Raw genomic sequence first — 18164 nt, 5'->3', positions numbered from 1 at the left:
TAAAGAAAGCTCTATATGGTCTTAAACAAGCTCCTTGTGCTTGGTATGAAAGAATTGATAAATATTTGCTAAGTCTAGGTTTTTGTAAAAATGATGCTGACCCTAACATTTACTTTAAAGTAACCAATGATGAAATGCTAATTCTAGTTCTTTATGTGGATGACTTATTTTTGACTGGTAAAGATGAACTTATTATTAGATGCAAGAAAGAATTAGCTTCAGAATTTGAAATGAAAGATTTAGGTCTAATGCATTATTTCCTAGGTCTAGAAGTATGGCAAAGATCTAACGAAATCTTTCTAAGTCAAGGGAAGTATGCTATTGACATTTTGAAAAGATTTAGAATGATGGATTGTAAACCAATGTCTACTCCTATGGAATCTAACTTAAAGAAGTTAAGTGTTTCTGCAGCTAACTTTGAATTTGCAGATCCATCCGAGTACCGACAGTTGATTGGATCACTGATGTATCTAGTTAACACTAGACCAGACATATGTTTTGCTGTGAATGCCCTCAGTCAGTTCATGAGTTTGCCCAAGCATGTTCACCTTGTTGTAGCCAAGCATATTCTAAGATACTTGCGGGGCACAGTTGGCTTTGGGCTGAAGTATCCACGTAACACCCCAATAACCTTGGAAGGTTATTTTGATGCAGACTGGGCTGGAAGCGTCAAAGACAGGAAAAGCACCTCCGGTATTTGTTTCAGCTTGGGTTCTGCAGTAATTTCTTGGGCCTGCAGAAAACAATCCTCAGTGGCATTGAGTACTGCTGAAGCTGAGTATATTGCAGCAAGTGTAGCATCCAGAGAAGCAGTGTGGCTTCGTAAGCTTCTTGCTGGATTGTTTGGTCAGCCATGGGACCCTATAGTAATTCATTGTGATAACCAGAGTTGTATTAAAATGTCTATCAATCCAGTGTTTCATGACAGGTCAAAACATGTGGAAACCCATTTTCACTTCATTCGGGATATGGTGCAAAGGGGTGCCATTCAGCTGAAATATGTCAGCACTGATGAGTAGGTTGCAGATATCCTTACCAAGCCTCTATCCAAAGTGAAGTTTGTGTACTTCAGGAATAGACTTGGTATTGTAGAAAATGAAACTCCGATTGAGAGGGAGTATCAAGTTCAGTGATACTTTGTATTGTATAAATCCACCCTCTGCGGGCAATGTAAGGTGGTAGTGTAAACTTCTCAGGGAGAAGTATAATTCTTAACCATCCTGTGCGGGCAATGTAAGATGGTGTTGTAAATGTTAACCACCCTCTGCGGGCAATGTAAGGTGGTATTGTAAACTTCTCAAGGAGAAGTGTATTTATTAACCATCCTCTGCGGGCAATGTAAGATGGTATTTTAAAAAGAAGTGCAATTGTTAAACCATCCTCTGCGGGCAATGTAAGATGGTATTGTAACCTTGACCATCCTCTGCGGGCAATGTAAGATGGTATTGTAACCTTGACCATCCTCTGCGGGCAATGTAAGATGGTAGAAAAGGATCCTCTCCACCCTCTGTGAGCAATGCAAGGTGGATCCAGTCTATGCTTGTGTGCAAGCTGGAAGATTATGATTATGATTGTATTCCCTAATTAAGAGGGAGTGTTGTTTGTAATTAGGGCTGGCGGATTCCAACATTGGAATCTGCCTCCATCATATAGGACCAGGCCCAATACTCCTCGGCTCCCACCTAAAAAGGCTCCCACGCTACACTTAAACATATCACGCCTCCTTGATAGGGCCGACCCTATCCAATTCAATTAAAAGGGAATTAATATAATCAATATAATTAATAATGTTTAATTCAAGAAGGCCGACATGTTAAAAGGAAATCAATCTCCTATAAATGTGACACTTGCTTCTCATTATCATTATTCCAACTCAGGCAGATGAAAATTTTATTCAGTGAGAAGCGAACTTTATACTAAGGCATCTGACAAACAGTGAACTCCATTAGTTAGCAGCAGATCCTCAACAGTAGACAGCGAACTCCATTAGTTAGCAGCAGATCTTCAATAGGAGGTAGCGAAGTCCATCAGACATCTGCAGATCCCTAGTTAAAGGCAGTGAACTTCAGTTCATCAATAGGAGACAACGAACTCCATTAGACACCTGCAGATCTCAAATTAAGGGCAGCAAACTTCATAAGAAGCTGGAGACCATACAATGAACTTCATAAGAAGCTGGAGACCATACAGCGAACTTCATAAGAGGCTGTAGATCATATGTAATGTTCAGTTGAATTCAAAATCATAATCAGATCTGAGGATCCTTTGGTTGGGTTTTTACTCCTAGGAGGTTTTCCCAGGGTAACTGTGTTTTTGTCTTTTGCATTTCATTTCCTTTATTATGCTTAAGTCTGAAAAACAATAAGTTAATTAACCTTGTTCTAATTTTCTGAGTTTTATTCAATCTGAAAGTACTAAAAATAACAGGGAAGAGGCTGGGAGTTGGCAGGAGAGGGATCCCCAGCCTGAATGGTTTTCAGATGATGAGAGCCCAACAGATCATCAAGATGTGGACCACTGCATGGTGCAGGGTAGAGGAGGGCGATAATGATCAGGAGGGAAGCTCCTCTTGGATGACCTTCTGACTATGGCTCCTGTCGCAGTTTGGGTCGTAAAGCTCATAAGATAATCGACAACCAAATCACGGAACATGCACACCTATGCAAGTCTTTGGAAAAAGATGTAGGACTGTTTTGTTTTGATATGTTTAAGATAAAAACATGAAAGGGAAAAAGGTGTTTGCTGTTTTCGGTTTTTGTTTTGTTCTTTTTTTTTCTTTATTAAATTTTTAAGTTTTTAAATGAATGTGTTGAAAAGTAAAACAACTATACTAAACTGGAAAAGGAAATGAAATAAAGCAACTAAGCTATACTAGAAAAAGCAAACACACACGAATCCCCCTTGGCGTCGGGTTCACCAAAATGTATCGGAGGGAATTTGACACCCCAGGAGTGATGAGTTCCCGAAGAGCGAATGGTCCTTCCGATACCTTTGCGAACTGGCACAAGTCTAGGCCAGGGGATAACAAAATGTTTTGGACCTGTCGGGGAATTGAGACAGACTTTCGACGAACTCTGCAAGGCTCTGTGGCCAAGACGACAACGCGGGTTCAAGACTGCAACGTGGTTAGTGGACTACAACGCGGCTAGTGTCTAGGTCAGATAGAGTACAAAGCTAGACAAAGACGTCCAGTTCGTACGGACAAAATGTAGAGCTCGACGGATGCTAACTAAATAGATAGAATGCAACGTGCAAAATGTTAACTATGAAAAAGGATAGCTAAATAGAAGAGGAATTTAGGAATGAACTCATCAAGATGCTTGCTATGATGTTTACTTCCGCAATATGACACTCAATCCTACAATGTAATCCCTACACACATGCAAGAGAGAAAATGTTGGGGGTTGTGTTTTGGTGTTTCCACCTCCACAGACAACCCAAAAAGCCACGGGAAAGGAAGATGAGGAAGAAGCTGTTAAAGAAGAATGCAAAGACAAATACAAAGACAATGCTATGCTATTTGGTAATTGGAAAATAAACGAGATATTGGAAAAGCAAGATAGAGTTAGATTACTCCCCTAGTGCTTGGCAAGTGTTGGTATGCTTGGTAAACTTGGTAGCTCGTCGATGCTGCAACAATGGTGTTTTTGTCTCCAAGAGCTTCAATTTCCAAGAGCAAGTCTCCAATTTGCCAAAAGATCCCCTGGAAATGTCCCAAAACCAAGGATATTAGGCTAAGGGACGAGTTTGAATGTCGGTGGCCACGCAAGGAGGCATTACGATTCCTTCCTGGCGTGGGTTGTAACGTCCCAACAACCACTTGTTGGCTGACAGGTTGGTGGGACAATAGCGCGCTGCGCGGACGCAGATGCGGCAATCTGTGCGTCCGCGTCCGCGAATCTGTTAGATTGGGAGAGTTGATAACGCCTTCGGGGAATCTGACATTGACTTTTTCAGTGGACAAAAGGACAAGTTGGCGAACCTATCCTCTAAGCAGCGTGGGGGAGGCACCCCATGTCGCAATTGCCACTAAGGGTGATGAGGGTGATATTTTTGAATCTACATGAACAAAGATGCATTTTGAGCTTTCAGATGCAGTTTAGATCGCTTCTCTTGGGGCACAAGAACAAAAGTCTCAAAACCAAAGACCCTTAAATGTAAGGACATAAGACTTCTTACCTATCCACAACTTCATAAGGAGTTTTATTAGCAAGAGCTGAATAAGGAGATTTATCTTTCTTTGTTACAGCATACATTCAATAATTTGGGGGTAGGCTTCTGGGTATGCAAAGCTTGTGTATTTGGTGATTCAAATTCATTAATTCTGAAAGTTTCGGTTTTGTGTTTAATGCCAAATGATTGTGCAAGGTTGGATCATGATTCATATGCAAATTATAATAATTCAACTCAAATAATAAAGAAATATTCAAATAAGAGACTGATATAAATTTCCAGAAATCTGATTTATTAGATCAGCAATGTAATTTTCAGAATTAATGAATTTGAATCACCAAATACACAAGTTTTGCATACCCGGAAGCCTATGCCCAAATTATTAAATATTTTATTGCTGAAGCCAAAAGCAGATACAATAAGGGTCTGATATAAGTCCGATCTGCTCCTTAGAAGCCTGCAAACCTAATTTCCAGCTAGGGTTTGATTGGAAATGACACCCAAATGGTACGGCCAGCTGGAGGTTGCACTGGAATGCTGATAATAGCCCCGATTTGCACTTATATTCTGATATCTCACTGCTGTAACCAAATCTGAGTGCAAATCAGCCTGTAATAAAGTCCAATGATGCCCAGATGAAGACTCTATGTAGATGTTCCCCAACAGTGAACTGAGTTTCCGTCCAATTCACAATTTCTTCAAGGGTTTTCGTCCTCAAAGAACTTGATTTGCTGCTGAAACCTGCTACATCTCCAAATTCCTAAAATGCTGATGTAAAAATGAATTAATGAACGTTGAAAATGAATCCCCAAATGTTACTTTATTGCTTCCAACCCTAATTCTCTTTTCCCTCCAAAAGGTTCAATCCTTTTGGGATATTCTCCTTTTGCCACATAAAATACTTTATGAAGTTTTTATTAAATATTTTGCCTCTAGTAAGTTTGAACTTCTTGAGGGTTTATTTCATCATTAATAAAATGGCCACTTTTTTAAAACAACTTATTTCTACCTAGGGAGGCATGCCATGGGGTCGCCACTTATGACGATTCATTAATTTATTATAAAGTGACATTATAATCCCATCATCTGGCCACCCCAAACTGAAAACTGATGATGCATGTGCTACTTTGGTGATGTCTAAATAGAACTAGTGAACTGGCAGTGTCCTCCTAGAAAATAGGGATTCTCCTAAAAAAGTAGGAGACTGTCTCCAATCAATTGGAAATGCTCATAGGGGCTCCTGCTCTACTCCCCAATCCTTTGGGTGGTCAACCAGTCAACTGGGAGTCCTCCTTAAAAAATCGAGATGTTCCAGACACCCCGGGACCAACTCTCAATCATTCCCTAAAACATAGGGATCTCTCCCAAAAAATAGGAATTGTCTTTGAACATCCAAAATGGCTTATAAAGCCCTTGCGCAACTGCACAAGCCTCAGTATGGGTCCCCTCTCCACTCCATTAGCCTACGGGAACCTGATGATAGGTCAATCCCTGCTCAACTGCCTGTGACCTAAGAAGGGGACATTACAAAAAGGAACTCTATAGCTGTGCAGTGAAACCAGCTCTTGCCTTTGTTGCAATATTTTGTACTTACAGAATTAAAATAGGGAAATTATAATAAGCCAAATGTTAGATTTTTTAAAATTATTTTTTCAAAACTAGACCTGCCAATTGATAGGTTTTCTCAAAAGCAGAAGCCTAATTTATATAATATATATAACATTAAAACTATATTTGCTGAAGTTTAGAAGCATCAATAAAACATTTATGTTAAATATTATTTTTTTGGGATCTATTTGCTCACCTTCAGGTATCTCATGCTTACAAATTTGAAATTGAGAATCATTTTTTATGGGTATCTGAGCACATAACCAGGGCTCAGACCAGTTCTAGTGATGAACAAGTTCTATTCTTGGACATGTTAATACCCCGACATATCCACTGAGTTGTGGGTTGCCTTACTGCAGTATGCAGATTTCAACCACAAACACTTGGAAACAACCTGCAAGTCATTATTGTACTTGGCTGTCTCACCAACCGTTCTCAAGATCATACAATATAATAAGCATCTCTTTCATTGTTCTCAAGACCATTAAATGTGTCTGCAGATATTTAAGCACCATCTGACAGAAGGCATAGTCTGATCATGGCCTTGCTTTGTGTTGTTCAAGATGTTGTAGATTGTAGAGACATAAAATTGGTCTTGTGCACAGTAATCGACAGTTGTTTATAGATTCTTCTGCAGATATGGCATTGCAAATTACTCTGAAAACTAGTGGCCTCCATATTTTATTGCCATCAAAATTTTTATTCTATACATTTACAAGATTCACAATCTGTAAAATTCCATGAGTTTCGATGCTTTTTGAATTCAATAAAAAATTTCATAAGGCTCCCTTAAATTCTTAAAATATTAACGAAGTAAAATGTGCGTTTTACACATTTTTTCCTGTTCTTTCTCACAAAATGCGTCAGTTACTTTGGAGAAGGGCTCAGCAATTTAAGCTCCTTGTGCCTAATAACTTATTATCATATTATTTCATATTATCTTGTTGAGAGGGCCAATAGGCTAAATTTAAAGAACACTGTTTCACAAAACTTGTTAATGTTCAGCCAAGTATATAGAGAAAATGGTAAAAGTGATGGATATCCATGTGGAGAGCAATCTAGATAAAAGTAGTGACCACAATTGTGGCTTTGATTTCATGGAAGGTAAATGGGAATCTTCAATTGTTGATTAACTTGCCTCCATCATAGATCAACATCAATAAACTTATGTATAATGTCCAATGGAAAAGGGTCCTAATTAGAAACACAAATGTCAGGCGTGAATGTATCAAGTTTTCAGGCAGCAACGTTCCAAATTACATATATAAGCCTGCAATCAGAAACATCTGTTCAAGTACTGTGCTAATTGTAATTAGACATTTTGGCTTTCACTATTCAAACAATTAAGCAAATACATGCAATAAGATTAGATGCATGTGTATCTTTCTTTGTGATTAGTTTTGAATTTTTTGTGATTATATTATCCATCTTGCAAGAACACTTAACTGTAATGTAGTTTAATAGATATTGTAGAATTTTAATAGGTTGATAGTGTAGTTCCTCTATCTATAATGTAGAATATATTTTTATATACATTGTCTGATCTGCTATATTTTTCTGTGTGGCTGATATTGATACTTTGGTACTATTTTTTCAAATTTACAGGTATACTACACACGATTGTATTTCATAGAGCTCTCGGCGTGGTTCGGCCTAAGGATGTTGATTTAGATCTCTTTGAAATAACATATGTAAGTATTTTTGCAAATGTAGTATTTTATCGATCTGTATATACTTATTCTGTTATTTACATGTTTTGGGCATGCAAAAATGCTCGTGTTCTTCATTTTTTGTCCAAATTTCTATTCCTGCTGAATGTAAATGTTAATTTGCAGTAAATTTAAACTCCCAGTTTCACTGACTAGTTTTCATGTGAAAATTCCATCCCTCTAAAGACCTACTTCATTTGTTTTGGTTACGATTATGTGTTCACAATAGCATTGAATACCCATGCCTTTTGTCAAGTTGAAACTAAGCTTAAATTTCAATCTTTAGAAGTTTGAGTTCTGAGTTATGATTTTGTTTTGAGATTTTTAAAGGGTAAATATTTTTAGACTTTGAATGTGAACTAGAAGCATGCTAAGATCAGGTTGATGTACCTAAAATTTAAGAGATGGCCTTTTGCTTTGTAAATTGCCATCAACATGAAAGGAAGAGGTTTTGCTTTGTAAATTGCCATAAACATGAAAGAGGTTTTTACAAGGGATTTTGACTCTTTATTGTGATGTTTAAGATATAGTCAAGAAGCCTTTGAGAAATAGTCTTCTCGGTTTATGGCTTTTACATCTGATCTGTCAATTAATTTGTTTGCCTAAAACTTTGATTATTGTCATTACAGAGTGCTGCTCTATTATTCTGTTCTTCTGTGGCTACTGTTTGTTTCACATTTTAAAATTCTGTTATATATGGTTATTTCCTCCACATTGAAAAAATAAAGAATATATGGAGACACAAACTTAAAGTATATGTTAATTGACCCTAAAATTATTGTCTTTCTAATTGGCAAGCAGCATGTCCAATGTATTGGGTTTTTGTTTGATTGGCAGAAATTGACGACATAATTGATATCCTTCTTTAAAGACAGATGAATTACATGTGGTCACGGTCATTCATTTTGCTTTATATTTTTGCCCCAGAGACTTAGCTTGCGAATTTTTAAAGTTTAATGGCTTGCAGTTTTTAACTAAACCATTCATTTATTTTTAGGTGCAATGTGGAGATTCTGAACTTGAAAAGAAAATTGAGGAGAAGATTGATCAATTTGTAAGCTGGGTAGAAAAGCATCCAAATAAGAAGAGCCAGGTTTTCTTCGTGATTTATCATATAATGTGAATTTGAGAGAGTTAAATTTAATTGTTTTACTCATTCTGTTTCCTGTTAGGCTTCAGTGCAATTTCATTTTGTAGATCTGATAAATTTAAGTATTTACATTCTTACACAATTGTAGTTGTTACGTTCTTACACAATTGTAGTTGTTCTCTATCTCCTCTCCCTAGAATATGTGATTTTTTATATATATAAATCAACCATTTAGTATAAAATACATCAACCATGCGTTTTGTGAGATCTCAATATTATGAGTGATTCCTCTCACCATGTTTAATGCCCACATGCATTTAGCAATATGTTGATACCTGTTGATACCTTGAGTAGTTGCTCTTGCCATGTTTAATGCTCTTATAATTGCAGATATGCCTATCCTTTTATGAGATTAGAAACAAATCGACAGGGTGGTTTGGTAATAGAGCTGAGCGCTTTTACTGGGAACAATGGTATATTACTATGAATGTTATAACATCAAAGGCAGCTAGCAGTAAATCTCATCATGGGAAGGCCATAGCTGTAGAAGGTACTGTTAATGTTTTATTTGGCAGGTGAAATGCATTTTATCACATCAGAGAACTTTTGTTAAATAGCTTAGTACTCCTAATTATATACTTAGTGACTAGGATATATTTCTATGAATACTGACTGCAGAGGTCACAATGGAAGATGGAAATCCCCGCCATGCTGCTTTGGAGTTGGCTCTAAGGGATGTTTTATTTCAAATAATACAATATGTCAATGAGAAGAAGGACCACATTCCTCCTGTACAAAATTCTGATGCTGTATCTTTTCCTTGTGAGATCGCCATTCCAAGGTTTGTGATTGTGATGTTTAATAATATGGATCTGTACATTTGTATGTTTTAAGTTTTTCATCTTATTTATTTAATAGCCCAGAAAAAAATAAACCTTTTAAAAACACAACAATACGAAAATTGAATTTGTGAATTGCAATTGTTTTCTGGATTCAACTGTGTAAGTAGTTTTTGCATCAAACTGTGTAAGTAATTGTTAATTGAAATTGTTGTTACCTCTGTTGAATATCTCTTTTGTTTCATATTCCAGCATAAAACTATGCTTTGTACTTACAATACCCTGAGAGTATCTAAGGTAGTGTTTCCAGTTTCCTCCTTTATCTACAGAAATATACAAATACTGGAATTCACTAATGGCAAATACTGAAAAAATAAGTACCCTTAATAGCAACTAGATAGAGTGGATGCTGCTATTTTGGCAGTTCATAAAATGTTATTAATGACCCTCTGCTTTGTTATAACTTATAAGTCTTGTAGAATATTTCATTGATCCTTACATTTGCACACTGGTGGAAATTATTTTCAAAACTGGGTGAAAGCTTTTAAAATACACAAAATAATCTTAAATAATGCCTGAGAAGCATACACAAAATAAATTCAAATAATGCATGAGAAGCATAAAGAATGAATATTTAGAGAACACACAATTCTATTTTGATCGTAGAAGTGATACTCAGAATTGGGTTTCACCCAGCAAACCAAAAAGTATAAATGGAATTCAATCAATTGGGATTTAGTTAGGAAACTGAAATTTGCTGAAGAATTTATAAAAATAGGGAAAAGAACACTATATTTTTATTACAACTTAGATAAAGGGAAAAATGTTAGATAGGGACATGTCCCATAGAGGACAGCTTGGAAACCCTGCAATCCCTGGCCTGATCTGGAAAAACATGTTGAATGTCATGGAAACAGGAGACAATGAGCAGGGGATGGCAGCTGACATCCAATTTTTTAAAATTTAAATAACATTATTGCTGGGCTGTAGGGAACATCTGTAAAGTTAATTAAAAAAGATTTTTTTTTCTATATCTTGATAGCAGTTTTGATTTGTGTCCAAGCTTTGAACAGACTGACAACGTGATGGCATGTACAAATTGTTGACCTTGGAAGAAGGAGAAATATTCACATGAATCACATCATATTGGAGGCAAATTATATTACATAGTTAATTGGTATAATAATTGAATAAATTAAATGAATGATCAAACGATCATTTATAGAGTTACAAGATCGATGTTTCCATTATGAAACAATCGATAACAGAAGCAAAATTAGAAACATCTAATATTTACAATAGATTATAAAATTGACCATTAATAATTAATAACTAAGATATTATTCTAATACCTTCCCTTAATGGTCAATCTATCTACTACACAAAGTTGTCCCCTGAACTTAACAAACTTATTTGGATTCAGAGATTTGGTGAGGATATCCGTAGTCTGATCCAAAGTTCCCAGACCCGGACTCAGCTCTGACTCGGCAAGGCTGACTTGGCTTGTGACTCGGCTTGGACTCGGCAATGACTCGGCAAAATAAGAAAACCCTTGAAATTTAGAGATTTTAAACGATTTAAAACTTGTTTCATACACCCATTATTGAATCAAGCTTAAAGACACTATAACATCATCCATAATCTGAAAACTTGGACTTGGCAAAAACTTTGCAGACCAAATTTGACTTGGTTTTAGTGATTCAACAGCTTAAATAATTACTCAAATTCTGTTAAAAAATGTAAGTTTTATCCAAATCCCTCGGAAATATAGGCAATCAATCATAGGCCAGAAACGATACTCAAATTGTAGACACAGAATTGAATAATTAGGGTAGCCAAACCTGCAGAGCTGTTGGGCTTGGCCTTGTTGGAACAGCAGAGTAAAATTGCAAATTGAAACATTGCAGGCTTGGGTTGTAGTAGCAAATGCAGAAGTAGTTCCTTCCCTAGGAGCAGCAGGCACATAGGTTGCAGGCATGTGAGTTGCAAGTGTGTGCAAGTAGATGGGTCACATAGAACAGAGAAGAAGCATACACAACTGAGTGAAAATGCACGATTGAAAAATTGAACGCGTGGGGCAGATGAAAAAGTATGAGTGTGCTCAGAGCAGGTTTTACACCATAAATGCACTCAGAGTAGACCATTGTACTCTACAAACTCTTTGAAAACTGTTTCTGCCAAGTGGCAAGTTTGAGCGTGATTTACTTGTTTTCCTTAAACCCTTGTGAGTACTCACTGAGTTTTAAAACTATGGGTGCAGATGTTAGAATATGGAAACATCCCTTTTCACTTCAGCATCTGGCATGAGCATGTCCACTAGGCAAGACTTTGCTCCTCCCAAGACACATATTATTGGCAATCATGTTACAAAATGGATCTTGCCAACCAATAATAGCCAGTAGAGTAATTTCAGCCCACACATTGCCAAGCCAAAGATTGAACCCCACGACTTTCCATCCTCAACAGTCAGCAAGAAAAAATATCATTTCAGCAAGTATCTACAGGAAAAGGCAAGGAGAAAAGCTACGAATACAAAAGAATCACCTAATCTTACCATTTTTTTTGCAGCATTAGCAGATCCAGCACCAAAGAGATAAAAGCAGAGGCCCCAGAGATAATGGAGGTCAATGACACTCTTGACAAGTTCTAGGACCTAAAGAAACAATTTCCTTGAATTCCAAAGATAAAGTTTCAGAACACCTCTAATTTATAGTAGAAGATATTTCAACACCCAGAGTGAGAGCTGGGAAAATAAAAGTCACCACTCTTTGCAAATAGATCTCGTATGTACAAATCTCCTACTTTGGAAATGTATGGTTAGTTTCATTTACTAAAGCATCAGATGCTTAATGAAGAACACACGTTTCCACAAATTTGAGGAGCACTTGCAGATTTGACTTCTAAAGATACAAATCCAACTTTAGCTTTGACAAGGACAATTTTAGTTACCAAGGTAGGCATTTCTAAATCCCCTTTTCTCCCACATCCGAATTATGCAACCCCATAATGTGTATTATAGTTTGGACTAACCTCATTGACTGCACTTTTTTAAGTGACGTCGGCCGAGTCACGACCCTCGGACTCGGCAAGTCAGGGAGTCGACCCTCGGACTCGGCGAGTCAGGGAGTGACTCACTGACTCGACGAGTCAGGTGAGTCACGCCCCCTGACCCGTCCGAGCCCGGGTCAGGGTCACCGTGACCTGACAGGGGTCACCTAGCCTGCTGACTCGTGTGACTCGCCGCGAGTCACGGAACTTTGGTCTGATCCTTAGCAGGAACATACTGCAAATCCTATTAGAATAATATCTTTATTTAGTTATTTGATGGTCAATATTGTAATAAATTGTAAATATTAGTAGTTTCTATTTTTGCATCCGTTATCGTTTGTTTCTTGTTAGAAACATCGATCTCTTGTAATCTATATAATGATCTTTCGATCATTCTTTAATACATTCAATTTTTACCGATTACTCTGTAATATGGTATCAGAGTAGGTTAAGAATTTTTCGATTTTTGCTTCAAAAAAAAAATGTTTAAAAATTCTTTTTTCCTGTCAGTAATTATTCTGGGTGGATTTTTTTTGCGTCTTGCAAACCTTCTTCCATTTTTATGCGTCGCTGTTTGTACTGTCACAGTTTTTTGTGACCCGTGGATCTCACACGCAATGTGAGTGGTCTTTGCGTTTTTCAACGGGATTTCTTTGCAAATCCCTCCACAATTTTATTTTTGTGCTCGCTTTTGTTCTCTGTCGGATTTTATTCCGACCTACGACGCGATCAGTCTGCATGCAATTTCTTTTTCGTGTGACCTCTCTCTGTGCGCGATACTTCTTCATGCGACGATGAGTCTTTGCATTTTTGACTGCATTTTCAGTGGTGTCAGCCAATGTTTTTTCGGTTTTCTGCCTCTTGTGACCTTCGTCTTTTTACAAATTGCGATTTCGTGGTGTTTTTGTGCACCAACGGAAGTTGTTTGCCTTGTATGTGCCGCACGATTCTTTTCTCGCCCCTGTTCTGCCTAGCACATGTTCTCTGCCCGCGGTTTCTATTTGGCAGCGCTTTGTGTTCTACTTCTGCCGCCTAGGGTTTTTACCCTCAGTATATTTTTCAGCGGCCAATAATATTCTTTTTTGGGTCTGAAGATTTTTTCGTGCCTAGGGTTTATATCGAACCCTTAGTCATTTTCTTTCTGCGGCTAGGGTTTTTGGAAAACTTATTCTCAGAAATCTATTATTTGGGTTTTTAGAATTTTCAAGGTCTTCAACAATCTGTACATTGGGATCTGTGCCAAAAAAAAAATCACTTTTCTACCTCGAAATCAATGCATTTATTTTGCCTCAGTTTTTACACGTTACTTTTACATGAATTCACACGTTGACTATCTCCTGCCTCGATATTTGTACCATCATTCGGTCAACCAGATTTGACCCCAGTTCTTAGTGATGGCATCTTTGACAAATATTTTGTTCAAGGGTAGTTAGAAATTCAATGGCAGAAACTACAACACCTGGAAGTAGAGGATGCTCACAATATTTGAGTATTGTGTCATCGATCAGGTGGTCCTTGGAAAGGTTTCTTGTCCCACTGCAGCTGGTCTTGATCAGACAAAGTTTGATGAACAAAATCGTGAAGCTGTCATGCTCATCAATCTCTCAGTGACCGACGTTCAACTTCCTCAGATACCTTCCGACAAAACAATTGCTGAGATATGGGAGCATCTAAAGACATTGCATGAGACGTTTGATAAGAGCAAAGCCTTCTTTCTAAAAAATATGCTCTTCTCTATTGTCATGGATGAGCACAAATCCCTTCAGGAGCATCTCAGTCAAATCAAGGACATCTGTGACCAGTTAGTAGCCATTGGTTGAAATATGAAGGCGGACATGGTTGTCATAACCTTGAAAAGTTTGCCTAAGTCCTATGAGGATTTTGTCAAAACACTCAACATCACCCTCAATCAGTGTTCATCTAAAGTTCGTTGATCTTTGAACTAAACTTTTGCAGCAGGATTGGTGGAAGCAGCAGTTCGCAATAGTACCAACTCATCTTCTACAGAACAAGCTTTCGCAGCCAATTCCTTTCATAAGGATTATGGCAAATCTCAATCTTCTCACTCTTCTCAACAAAAGCCCTCTGCTCCGTCATTATAAGGCTCGAAAAAGAAGAGTGTTCAGTGCAATTACTGCCATAAATTTGGTTATATGAAACTTGAGTGTCGCAAATGTTTGGTTGCACAGGCTAAGCAAAGTTGTTCACAACCGAAAGCAAATGTATTAGAGCACACTGAGTAGAGCGAGTCCGCCTTTTACGCCTTCATGGCTAAAAGACTTGTAGACGATGTCAAATTTTCTGCTTGGTATATAGATTCAGGTGCCTCACGCCACTTCACTCATCGTTGGGATTGGTTCACTGATTTTCAGCCTTACTCAGATTCAGTTATTTTTGGAGGAGGGGAAGAGTACACCGTTGTCGGCAAGGGCAATGTGCAGATTCAGTTTGGAGGGATGAGATTGATTTTCCTCAATGTGTACTATGTTCTAGGAATGGATCTCTCTGTCAGTCAAATTCTGAGACATTCTCCTTGACTTGACGCGACCTTTAGTTCACATCAGTGCAATACCATTGACTAGGAGACTCAGTCAACTGTTGCCGTGGGTTTTTACGTCGTCATGGCTAAAAGACCTGTAGACCATGTCAAATTTTCTGCCTGGTATGTAGATTCAGGTGCCTCACGCCACTTCACTCATCACTGGGATTGGTTCACTGATTTTCGGCCTTACTCAGATTCAATTATTTTTTGGAGGGGGGGAAGAGTACACCGTTGTCGACAAGGGCAATGTGCAGATTCAGTTTGGAGGGAGGAAATTGATTTTCCTCAACATGTACTATGTTCTAGGAATGGATCTCTCTATTAGTCAAATTCTGAGACATTCTCCTCAACTCGATGTGACCTTCAATTCACATCAGTGCAGTACCATTGATTAGGAGACTCAGTCAATTGTTGCTGTGGGTCTTGAGGATCATGGTCTTTTCAGACTAGTTGATTTTGGTGATTCTCAGGAGCTTGCTATGGCAGCCAAGCACTCCTTTGTTAGTACACTTTGGCATCAGTGTTATGGGCACTTAAATGCTCCTTAAATAGAGAATAGAAGATTGAGAATAGAAACACGAAAGAAACATTCTAAAAGGAAACTAACAACGAAAAGGAAATTACCTAAATGACTAAACTAAATGACCATTAAATACAGTAATAATAAATACTTTAATACCCTCTTTTAATGGCCATTGTACTAACTACCCTATAGAAGACTAGACAAAATTTGCAAGTCATTTGGCCATGAATGCATAGAAGGCCGATTCCTCTTCAGAATGCTCTGCGACATGAGCCTATTGTTGAGACCCTCCTTGATTGGACTTCTGATCAGCCAACCGCTTTTTGCAGAACTTCTTCATGTGACTAAGATTACCACTCGTTGTTGAACGTCTGAATGTCTTCCAACATGATGTTGGGTAATGAAGCCATCCCTCCCTTTAGCTAGAGACACCGAGATCTGCTTCTCAAAAAACTTTGATTTCTGTTGATATAAAACGGCAAATAATTGAAACCACGATTTTATGTGATGCTGAAATCACACACCTTCGTTTTTGCTGAAAATGGTGAAAACCCCAAAAACAACACGTTGCATGATTTTTTGTGGAAAAAAATCAGAAAACCCTTAATGAGTTTTTTTTGAAAAAAAATCAGAAAACCCACCATGATTTTTATTAACAAAAATTGAGCAATTTTTTTTTGAAAATAATTAAGGTAACAACACCATGATCGCAAAACAAGTTTTGGAAATAAATTCCATTATAAGTTACTAGTTTGGGAATTTTCTTTTTCCTTTTGGGTTCGTGGGTTGGGTTCGTCCTTATATATATATAAATTTTTTTTTTTTTTAAGCAAGTGCTATCTAGTTTGGGGATAACACCCTTTAATTGAAAGAAAACTGGGGATTACATAGAGTCGGGCCCAAAAGAATAGCCCAGAACCAATAGACAACTCAACTCCCTAGTTCATCATTCCTATATCCCTTGTTAATCCGGCCCCTTGTTTGGGGATCCGCTCCTTGTCTAAATCCAAAATCTGAGCCAAATGCCCCGTAATAACAGTATCTCGAGAGAATTTACATGTATGAGTTTGTACAATCCCTAGATTTGCCAATATATCCGCAGCCTTATTGCCTCCTCGCTATGTATGAAGGAATTGATAGTCCGACAATTGGTTTAGGAGATATTTAATCCTTGGAATCCGCGAATTCAATCTCCAATCTGTGAAATCACTCTTATTAACTCTGTTCAAAATTATAAGGAAATCTCCTTCAATTATCACCTTCGAGATTCCATGTTTAGTCACTCATCTCAAACCTTCCTCAAGCGCTGAGGTCAAAAATGTGTTTTTGTTATGTTTTGGCACTCAACACCTTTGGATATCCCCAGGTTCGTACTTGACAAACCCAAATGCTTGGGTAGGTACCCAAGGCAAAACTAGGGCAAACCCCACGTGACCCCGAACCTGAGCGAACCTGGTTCAAGTACATGGACTAAAACAATCGAACCCGGTAACTTAGATTCCAGGTGAGTACCCACAAATTTTATTTTAAAAATTTGCCAAAAAATTATCTAGCTCTGATGCATTGAAATGATATTTCGTTATATATTCGATATTAACAAAGAAAATAAGCTCTTTAAATAGAGAATACAAGATGATCGAGAATGGAAACACGAAAGAAACATATTTGAAAGAAACTAACTACAAAAAGGAGATTACCTAAAGGACTAAACTAAATAACCATTAAATACAATAATAATAAATACTTGCCCAATTTGCATCTACAAAACTCTGTGTCCTATGACTTGACGACATTATTAGTACCATGGTAAACCAAACAGTAATAAAAAGTAACTAACAACTATTGAAACACCCTTTTAACAAAAGCCCAATGCTCTCTACTAGGGTTAGAAACCCTGCTCAAATCTCCCATTGTTTGGGCTGAATCTGGTTTAGTGCAAACCGTTGCATACATCAAACTACTAACAACACTAACATAAGGAACCTTAGACATCTTTTCAAAATCATCATGAGAATTTGGGCACATGTTTAAGCTCAACTTGATACCAATTGGAAATGAAATATTTACTGGCTAACAATCTTGCTATCAAACCTTTGCAAAATGTCATGGACATACTCAATTTGACTTTACCAAAGCTTTCTGTGTATCAAATCCTTGTTGATCTCCATACCAAGGGTAACATTTAGCAATCCCAAGTCTTTTATTGTGAATGTGCTAGAAAGATGAGTCTTGATCTCTCTAATCATCACCTTGCTATTACCCATAAAGATGTCATGAGCATCAATAGTTTTAATGTAAACATAATGATTCTTCTCGCTCCTAACAAAATCGGACTTCAATGCAAAGGCATCAAACTTCTAGTACCACATCTTCAGTGACTGTTTCAGACCATTCAATGAACATACCATATAATGACCATTATAATTTGCAAACCAAGCGTTTTTTTCCTTTCACAACAAAATTGTTGGTTTGTCACATATAAATTTCATCTTCAAGATCCCATGCAAGAAAGTAGTTTTAACATCCATTTGCTCAATTTCAAAATCACAAGCAGCAACAATATATCATAGGAATCTAATAGAAGTTAGCAACATGAGAGAAAATTTCACCAAAATCAACTCCCTCTTTTTGG

The 18164-nt window shown here is 37.4% G+C and overlaps 1 protein-coding gene across 4 annotated transcripts in view; it reads left to right on the top strand.

Annotated features, from left to right (window-relative positions):
• Nucleotides 1-18164, top strand: part of LOC131075652 (autophagy-related protein 101) — a 74718-nt gene that overhangs the window by 37950 nt on the left and 18604 nt on the right. For all 4 annotated transcript variants that reach the window (XM_058012487.2, XM_058012486.2, XM_058012485.2 and 1 more), the window contains 4 exons: nt 7387-7472; nt 8488-8583; nt 8971-9130; nt 9259-9421. In XM_058012487.2, the coding sequence (XP_057868470.2) occupies nt 7387-7472; nt 8488-8583; nt 8971-9130; nt 9259-9421 (505 nt within the window). The remainder of the gene's footprint in view (nt 1-7386; nt 7473-8487; nt 8584-8970; nt 9131-9258; nt 9422-18164) is intronic.

The sequence above is a fragment of the Cryptomeria japonica genome, chromosome 6 (assembly GCF_030272615.1).
Source record: "Cryptomeria japonica chromosome 6, Sugi_1.0, whole genome shotgun sequence".
Classification (NCBI taxonomy): domain Eukaryota; kingdom Viridiplantae; phylum Streptophyta; class Pinopsida; order Cupressales; family Cupressaceae; genus Cryptomeria; species Cryptomeria japonica.
The sequence above is the reverse complement of the archived record's forward strand: the minus strand, read 5'-3'. Positions and strand labels throughout refer to the sequence as shown.